The 9,893-nt window shown below is 43.4% G+C and overlaps 1 protein-coding gene across 1 annotated transcript; it reads right to left on the bottom strand.

The window, feature by feature from the left end:
- Positions 1-6,081: 6,081 nt before the first annotated feature.
- Positions 6,082-7,470, bottom strand: LOC141070757 (E3 ubiquitin-protein ligase TRIM21-like). Its single transcript, XM_073559575.1, has one exon. It carries the CDS (start codon positions 7,468-7,470, stop codon positions 6,082-6,084), a length of 1,389 nt encoding a protein of 462 aa, XP_073415676.1.
- Between the last annotated feature and the right edge of the window lie 2,423 nt (positions 7,471-9,893).

Genomic DNA, 9,893 nt, shown 5'->3' with positions numbered 1-9,893 from the left:
AACGGGTGCGGCCACATCGAGGCCCAGAGGCTCCAGGGGGCCCCAGCAGGGCGGCTAATAATGAGGGCAATCTGTCCGGCTTCTCCGGGCCCGAGGCTCCGGGGGTCCCTGGCCAGATTACCCTCATATGTGGTGGGCAGGAAGCGATCCCAGCAGCTCTGCTGTCTGCAAGAGAAAATAGCAGGAGCGGAGCTGCAAGGATCCGTCCTGCTTCCTGCCCATGCTTCCTGTCTCTGACACAGAGAGCAGCGCCGCTGGATGATGTCATCATTCAGTGGCCTCTGTGCCAGAGCGAGGAAGCGTGGGCGCCGGTGATGCTGCGGACAGGTGAGAGGTGCTGTGTGTATTTTGATTGTGTGTGTGTTTTGTATGTGTGTGTGCATGTGTGTGGAGATGAGTGGTGGTGTGTGTGCGTGATTACATGTGTAGCACTGCGGGAGAATATGCAGAGAGATCAGTGGTGCTTTGTATGTGTGTAGATGGAAGAGAGGGAATGATGGGGGTGATGAGGAGAAGGTAATGATGGGGGTGATGGGGAGAAGGCAATGATGGGGTGATGGAAAAGGCAATGATGGGAGTGATGGAGAAGGCAGTGATGGTGTTGATGGGAAGAAAGCAATGATGGGAGTGATGGGGAGAAGGCAATGATGGGGTGATGGAGAAGGCAATGATGGGAGTGATGGAGAAGGTAATGATGGGAGTGATGGGGAGAAGGCAATGATGGGGGTGATGTAGAAGGCAGTGATGGGAGAAGGCAATGATGGGAGTGATGGGGAGAAGGCAGTGATGGGGTGATGGAGAAGGCAATGATGGGGATGATGGGGAGAAGGCAATGATGGGAGTGATGGGGAGAAGGCAATGACGGGAGTGATGGGGAGAAGGCAGTGATGGGGAGAAGGCAATGATGGGGGTGATGGAGATGGCAATGATGGGAGTGATTGGGAGAAGGCAATGATGGAGGTGGTGGGAAGGGCAATGATGGGGTGGTGGGGGAAAAGAAATGAGGATGGGGTGGTGGGAGAGCATGCAATAATGGTGGTGGAAAGGACAATACTGGCAATAATGGGGGTGGTGGGGGAGGAGGAAATGATGGAGGTAGTGGAAAGGGCAATAATGGGAGTGGTGGGGAAGAAAGCAAAGATAGTGGTGGGGGAGAAGGCAATGATGGAGGTGGTGAAGAGGGTAATGATGGGGTAGGGGAGAGGGCAATAATGGGATGTAGGGGGAGGAGAACAATGAGGGATGTGGGGGATTGGGATGGCAGGAAGGGGGACTTATAATGGCCTTAGGAAGAGGGGGAGGTGGAGGAAGACATTATTGCTTATTATATCTAACACAGTCCCTTAGTATATAGTGTACTCACTTATTATGTCTAACACAGTCCCTTAGTATATAGTTTATTCACTATATCTAACACAGTCCTTTAGCATATAGTATACGTACTTATTATGTATAACACAGTCCCTTAGCATATAGTGTACTCACTAATTCTGTATAACACAATCCTTAGTTACATAGTTTCTTCTTTTATTATGTATAACACCGTCCCTTATTACATACCATCCTTTCTAATTATATAAGATGCCGTCCCTTATTATATAGCTTCCTCTGCTGTTATGTATAGTGCTGTCTCTTACATAGTGTATTCTTGTTAATTTTGTTATTCACAGCGCCCTCTTTTATTACATAGTCCCCTTTCTTTTTAGATAGAAAATGACTGCTGATCGAGGAGCCGGTGACCAGACTACCAGTCCATCAGCTCCTCCATTAGAAAGGAAGCTTTCCCATGCTCCATCAGCCATCATTCATTATACAGCTAACAAGACAAGACAGTATATAATAAAAAACAGGGCTCTATATAATCCAATATGTAAGGGACGGTACTGTACATAACAAGAGGGCACTATAAAAGAGATAGCAATATACATTATAAAGGAGATTATGTAACATATATACATGTATGTGTGTGTGGCTATATATATATATATATATGTATGTGTATATATATAGTACAGATCAAAAGTTTGGACACACCTTCTCATTCAAAGAGTTTTCTTTATTTTCATGACTATGAAAATTGTAGATTCACTCTGAAGGCATCAAAACTATGAATTAACACATGTGGAATTATATAATTAACAATAATGTGTAAAACAACTGAAAATGTTTTATATTCTAGGTTCTTCAAAGTAGCCACCTTTTGCTTTGATTACTGCTTTGCACACTCTTAGCATTCTCTTGATGAGCTTCAAGAGGTAGTCACCGGAAATGGTTTTCACTTCACAGGTGTGCTCTGTCAGGTTTAATAAGTGGGATTTCTTGCCTTATAAATGGGGTTGGGACCATCAGTTGTGTTGTGCAGAAGTCTGGTGGATACACAGCTGATAGTCCTACTGAATAGACTGTTAGAATTTGTATTATGGCAAGAAAAAAGCAGCTAAGTAAAGAAAAACGAGTGACCATCATTACTTTAAGAAATGAAGGTCAGTCAGTCCGAAAAATTGGGAAAGTGCAGTGGCAAAAACCATCAAGCGCTACAAAGAAACTGGCTCACATGAGGACCGCCCCAAGAAAGGAAGACCAAGAGTCACCTCTGCTGTGGAGGATAAGTTCATCCGAGTCACCAGCCTCAGAAATCGCAGGTTAACAGCAGCTCAGATTAGAGACCAGCTCAATGCCACACAGAGTTCTAGCAGCAGACACATCTCTACAACAACTGTTAAGAGGAGACTTTGTGCAGCAGGCCTTCATGGTATAATAGCTGCTAGGAAACCACTGCTAAGGACAGGCAACAAGCAGAAGAGACTTGTTTGGGCTAAAGAGCACAAGGAATGGACATTAGACCAGTGGAAATCTGTGCTTTGGTCTGATGAGTCCAAATTTGAGATCTTTGGTTCCAACCACCGTGTCTTTGTGCGACGCAGAAAAGGTGAACGGATGGACTCTACATGCCTGGTTCCCACCGTGAAGCATGGAGGAGGAGGTGTGATGGTGTGGGGGTGCTTTGCTGGTGACACTGTTGGGGATTTATTCAAATTTGAAGGCATACTGAACCAGCATGGCTACCACAGCATCTTGCAGCGGCATGCTATTCCATCCGGTTTGTGTTTAGTTGGAACATCATTTATTTTTCAGCAGGACAATGACCCCAAACAAACCTCCAGGCTGTGTAAGGGCCATTTGACCAAGAAGGAGAGTGATGGGGCGCTACGCCAGATGACCTGGCCTCCACAGTCACCAGACCTGAACCCAATCGAGATGGTTTGGGGTGAGCTGGACCGCAGAGTGAAGGCAAAAGGGCCAACAAGTGCTAAGCATCTCTGGGAACTCCTTCAAGACTGTTGGAAGACCATTTCTGGTGACTACCTCTTGAAGCTCATCAAGAGAATGCCAAGAGTGCGCAAAGCAGTAATCAAAGCAAAAGGTGGCTACTTTGAAGAACCTAGAATATAAGACATACCTTCAATTGTTTCACACTTGTTTGTTAATTATATAATTCCACATGTGTTAATTCACAGTCTTGATGCCTTCAGAGTGAATCTACAATTTTCATAGTCATGAAAATAAAGAAAACTCTTTGAATGAGAAGGTGTGTGCAAACTTTTGGTCTGTACTGTATATATATATATATACATATATATATATATGTAGCTTTGTCGCCATAAAAAGAAGGGGGCCCAGACACATTTTTTGCACAGGGGCCCCAAGCTGTCAGTGACCGCTCCCGAGCTTTAAACACTGCAAGGTAGGGAAGTGAAACACTTTTCCACCTATACGTGTTCAGTATTTATCCAGTTCTCCATTGCCTCAAAATTCATGTTTTATTCAAATGCAAATTAGGTTCTCAATGTGCACGGGTGGGCACTGGGCATTTCTGGGTACGTACAGCCCTCGTCTCCTCTCCGCTTCTTCTTGCCTGGAGAACCTTCCATTTCATAGAATGTTATAGTTGGAAGGAACCTCCTGGGTCATCTGGTCCAACCCCCTGCTCAATGCAGGATTTACTAAACCATCTCAGACAGATGTCTGTCCAGCCTCTGAAGACTTCCATTGAGGGAGAAATCACCACCTCTTCTTGATTGTGCAGCTGAGCCTCTTCTGTCTGCTGTTCAAGTCATCTCTGCTTTCTCCTGTCTCTCAAGAAGTCGAGGGAGGAGACCTTTGGATGGAGCAATCCTTTAACTCTCCACAGATATGAAGATCTCAGGACTCCAGCGCTGCAAGGCTTCAGTACTAACCACTGAGCCATCGTGCTGCACGTACATGTGGTTTCTATTTCTTGGTTAATAAACAAATTAAAAAAAAAAAAAATACTTCAATATCTTGCCAAACCAGACAAGGTGATTTTCTGGATTTGTTTTCTCATTTTGACTCTCATAGTTGTGGTCTACCTATGACTAAATACTTTTTTCTCCCACTGTATCGGTGAAGGCAGATGGCATGTCAAGGGGCTAAGGTTATACACAGTATAGGGTAGGAGTGACATTCATGATTAATGTGACTAGTAAGGATTGTCGTGGACTGTGATGGCAGCGCTGTGAGACTACAGTGATCCCTGCTCACTTCAGTAGTATCAGATCTGCATTATCCGGGAACACAATACACGAAACTGCGGTGTCCCAGCACCAGTCAGTGTTTGCTGAAGTTGGAAACAGCTTATGGGTGGGGATGCAGGGAGTTGGACCACCATGGATCTATCATTATTGATCTACCCTAAGAACAGCTCATCAATATCTTAGTAGAGAATTCCTTTTTACCTTCCATTTTTTTGCCCAGAAGAATGGATTTTATTGCTCCCTGTTATCAGCTATTTAATGCTGGTGAAAGGCTGATAGCCATGGAATAAGTAGCAGGAACAAAACCACCCGGCCCCACGATCACTTCATTGTCACGCATCTCCAGTGCGAGGAGCATTTACAACCTCCGCGACATTCAGCCTATCCACTATCACAGCAACACTCATTCAAGCCATATACTTTAGGAAGACGATATTATCGTACTTCTCCTTTATCTCTTGTAGCTAGAACCCCTGACCATAGTACAGATTTTATTTTCCCTAGTGAACATCATCACTGCTGTGAAAGAGACATTAGTTATAAGTAAATGACACACACAAACCATTCCACAATTTATTAATAAACCTTACATCTTTTTTGTACTTTTAAGACACTATCGCTCAGTAATTATGTAGTGCTCACATGCCCATCCCAATGGAAAAAGAAGCACAGAGCCCACCAGGATGTGCGAGAGCAGAGTTTTGCAAAAGCTAAAAGCCACATGTTGGGGGACCACAAATTGAAAAGCAGCACTGTATGTGCACCAGATTTTGGGCTGAGAAAGCTGGCACAAAAATAGTAATGTCTAAATAAATCTAAAAGTATTATACAAGTACATACCCAGCATAAAACCTATTATCATCCATAAATGACCTCACATAAAACTTCCAAAGGCATTGACTGATCTAGTTCTCTGTTTTAATAAAGGATTTGAACATGATTAGACAAATTAGTTTGTAATTTTACATAACCAGCGACACATCATTTATACTTAATTGTGATATTGTCAATCAGCCAACGCACAGAGATCGTAACGTATAAAGGGCAACCGTCAGTAAGACTGTGCCTAAGGAACCTCAGATACTGCAGAAAACACATTTACAATGGTAACTGTGGACGCTGTTTCTACTCTGCAGTCTCTTCAGAACTGAAGAGCATCCGAGGACCCCAATAAGCCCACCAATGCACTTAGGAGACTAAATTGCATGTGAATAAATCATGAACTTTTGCGCATCAACGCCCCGAATAACCATGGAATAGGTATCGCTAGAAATGTGTTTCTCTGCCCTCTCCTGTGGTAACTCATGTTTCTTAGGGACATTTTTACAAAGAGGTTCACTTTTTAAGGATGATAAAAAAAATACATTTGGATGGAGTGATCCTTTGACTCTCTACAGGTTTGAAGGTCCAGTACCAAGATCTTGAATCATAGAGGGTGGAGTGGCACGTAAATATATTACAGAGGCTAAGGAAAATAATGAACCAGGGACATTATACATTTAGGTTGATCTAGCCTTCCTCATATCTAGCTCTTTATTTTGACCCAAGATGACCATACCCAAATTATGACATGTAGAGGCTCCATGAAGGTGGCAGAGAAGGTGTGCAAGTGTCTTGTGGGAGAACCAATCTCATAAAATGACAGCTGCCCGGCCTCATAATCTAGATAGATCCTTAATGTATTTTGTGACGGCTGGCAAGATAACTCTGAAACAGTTTTATCATGCGACACCGAATACTCATTGTCGTACCTTCGTAGACACCAGGACTTCTTATTATCCCCAACAAGTGACTCATGTCCTAGTCTGTCAATACTGGCGTAAGCCATCCCTATCATCCAATTCCCAGTTTCACTGGTTTCCACTTCCCAGAATTGTCTCCCTTTACAAAAGCTTCTAACACTCAACACTTGATTGTATTCAAATCGCTTAAGGTTTTGGGAATAATCTTGGTTGCATCCAGACCAAGATGCCATTTTTAAATCATCGGAAACATTAACACCACTCCCTGCCGTGTTATTATTTAAGGTGATAGCTAAAGCCCCAGGCACATAGATCCCTCCAGTCACGCCATTCACAATGTCTGCTATACCAGTGTGCAAAGTCACGGAGATCAGGTCTTCATCTAGTCCACCAGAAGCTCCATAACCACCATTATACACTTCATCTGTCAAAGACAAGCCATCAAACTCCGCTTGTAAGAGTGTTAAGTGATCTGTCATGTTGCTCAGCTCCTCAAGGTACAACACTTTGCTATACCGATCATCTTTCTTCACATTGAGTTTTTGAAACATAGAGGAGGACACCTGCTCCTCCTGCTTGGAAATCTCACTGTGGATTGTCCTCTCGAGTACAGTCAATTCATCCCTGAACTCCTGAATTAAGACCGTACAACTTTCCTTTATAGTAGACGCTACTTCTTTCATTTTTCTGACATCTTCATGTACACAGTGTGCTTCCCTTTCTTCTTCATCACCTGAGACCAGATGTCCAAGAATGTTCCTCAGAGCCGCTTTCTTCTTTTCACAAGCCACATCTAAGTTAAGTATTTCGTGCCGCTGGTGTTGTACACTCTGACGGCAGACTGTACAGATCCTGGCAGAGTCTTCCCAGCAGTAGTACTCCAAGGGTCTCTTATGCAGGGAACACGTTCCGAGGCGCTCCCCCTGTTGTTGTTCGCAGCGGATCCGCTCCACTATATTAGATAGGTCTGTGTTCTTCTGCACAGCTGGCCGAACATTGAACCGAGTTCTGCACTCAGGGCATGAGTAATCTCCAGTTGTATCTTGGCTGTAGAGCAGATCCAGAAGGCAAATCTGACAAAAACTGTGCCCACAAGTCAGCGTTACAGGATCAGTATACATAGTCAGACAAATAGCGCATTTCAGATCATCCGCCAGATCCACTAATGCCATTGCGACCAAAGCTGAATCAATAATAAGTCTCCCACTGAGCAGAGTATGATGAACCTTACAGTATTTGCATATTCAGAGTTCATGTATTGAACTTTAGACAGAGAGAATTTATAAGTGTGGGCCGAAGAGTTAAGGAAAGAACAGAGAAAAAAAAACACGCATATTTCCTTTCCATTTCATCCCTGACCGGCTTTACAACTTCTCAAACCAAAGAGATTTTCACAGTGATATCAACATACTAAAATCTTAGAATGTTATGAGTTGGAGGGACCTCAAGGGTCATTGTGTTCAACCCCCTTCTCAATGCAGAGCAGGATTTACTAAACCATCTCAAGACAGTCTGTTTCACTCAATGATCACCCTCACTGTCAAAAAGTTTTTTCTAATATCTAATCTGTATCTTCTCCCTTTCAGTTTCATTCCTTTACTTCTTTTGTTTCCATGTGCAAATGAGAATGATGATCCCTCTACACTGTTACATCCCTTTAGAAATTTGTAGACAGCTAAAGTCTCCTCTTAACCTTTTATTGCAAGCTAAACATTCCCAGATCCTTTAACCATTCCTCAGACATACTTTGCAGTCCGTTCACCATCCTGGTAGCTCTTCCATGAGCTTGCTCCAATTTTTCAATGTCTTTTTTAAAATGTGGTGCCCAGAACTGGACCCAGCCTTCCAGATGAGGCCTGACCAAGGAGGAGTAGAGGGAGATAATTGCTTCACGTGATCTAGATTGTATGCTTCTGTTAATACATCCTAGAACTGTGTTTGCCTTTTTTGCTGCTTCATCACACTGTTGACTCATGTGCAGTATGTGATCTATTAGTATAACCAAGGCTTTTTCACACGTGCGGTTGCTTAATTCTATTCCTCCCATTCTGTAAGTGTAATTTTCATTTTTCTTGCCCAGATGTAGAATCTTGCATCTCTCCCTCCCTGTTAAATAGCATTCTATTATTCGCTGCCTATTGTTTAAGCTTATCTAGACCCTTCTGAATCATTTCTCTGTCTTCTCTAGTGTTAACTATCCCTCCTAGCTTTGCATCATCTGCAAATTTGATTAGTTTACCTTCAGTTTCCTTATCTAGATCATTTGTAAAAATGTTGAACACCACTGTGCTCTTGCATCTTGGTGCAAAATCCTATTGCTCCTTATAAACCTATACAACTCCTCCCTTCCATCCAGGGACTTCTCAAGGACCAAAGCTGCACAATTAAGGCTGAAAGGAGTTGTACAGTTTCAAACACCACATTATGGCTATGTGCACACGATGTGGATTGTGTTGCGCTTCCGCAGTATTTTTGTATGCGCGGAATTGCACCAAATCCGCAGTGTAGTGCACAACCAATGCCAATGGAAATTACAGAATTGGTGTGCACATGCTGCGGAAAAATCCACAAGGATTCACATTATGTCAATTCTTTTTGTGGATCTGCAGCATTTCTGCACCCATTGAGTCAAATCCGCAGCAAAACTGCAGGTATAAAAAGGTTTGTGGTTTTGCGTGCCAAAAATGCTGTAGAAAGGCAGGAGGAAGAAGTGTGTGGGTGGAGATTGTGTGAGCAGAGAAGATGTGCGTGTCTGTATCTATAATAATAAATTTTATTTTTATAGCGCCGACATATTCCGCAGCACTTTACATTTCAGAGGGGATTTGTACAGACAGTAGACATTACAGCATAACAATAATCACATACAGTAGATTATAACAAATAACAAGAGGAGTGAGGGCCCTGCTCGCAAGCTTACAGTCTATGAGGAAAGAGGTAGACACGAAAGGTGGGTGGTAACAGTTGCTCTGATTGTATGGACCAGCCATAATGTTAAGTGTGTAACAGTACAGACACAGAGGGCTAATGGATGCATAAAGCATGTGGGAACATGATGCTGGGAACCTGGTTATGATAAAACTTTTGGCTCTGCCACACAGGGATAGGTTAGGTTAATGTGTTGAGGCGATAGGCCAGTCTGAATAAATGCGTTTTCAGGACACGCTTAAAATTGTAGGGATTGGGGACTAATCGTATTGACCTGGGAAGTGCATTCCAAAGAATTGGCGCGGCACGTGTAAAGTCTTGGAGACGGGAGTGGGAGGTTCTGACTATTGAGGATACTAACCTCAGGTCATCAGCAGAACGGAGGGCGCGGGTAGGGTGGTATACTGAAACAAGGGAGGAGATGTAGGGTGGTGCTGAGCCATGGAGGGCTTTGTGGGTGAGGGTAATAAGTTTATACTGAATTCTGGAGTGGATGGGTAGCCAGTGTAATGACTGGCACAAGGTAGAGGCATCGGTGTAACGATTGGTGAGGAATATGATCCTGGCTGTAGCATTCAAGACAGATTGGAGAGGGGAGAGTTTGGTAAGAGGGAGACCGATTAGAAGAGAGTTACAATAGTCGAGACGAGAATGAATAAGAGAAACA

This window comes from Dendrobates tinctorius, unplaced genomic scaffold (genome assembly GCF_039654945.1).
Source record: "Dendrobates tinctorius isolate UK_male_01 unplaced genomic scaffold, ASM3965494v1 ptg000014l, whole genome shotgun sequence".
Taxonomy (NCBI): Eukaryota; Metazoa; Chordata; class Amphibia; order Anura; family Dendrobatidae; genus Dendrobates; species Dendrobates tinctorius.
The sequence above is the reverse complement of the archived record's forward strand: the minus strand, read 5'-3'. Positions and strand labels throughout refer to the sequence as shown.

Bases quoted from the DNA above. Each gene is read 5' to 3' on its own strand.
- LOC141070757 (XM_073559575.1), bottom strand. From the start codon at position 7,470: ATGGCATTAGTGGATCTGGCGGATGATCTGAAATGCGCTATTTGTCTG.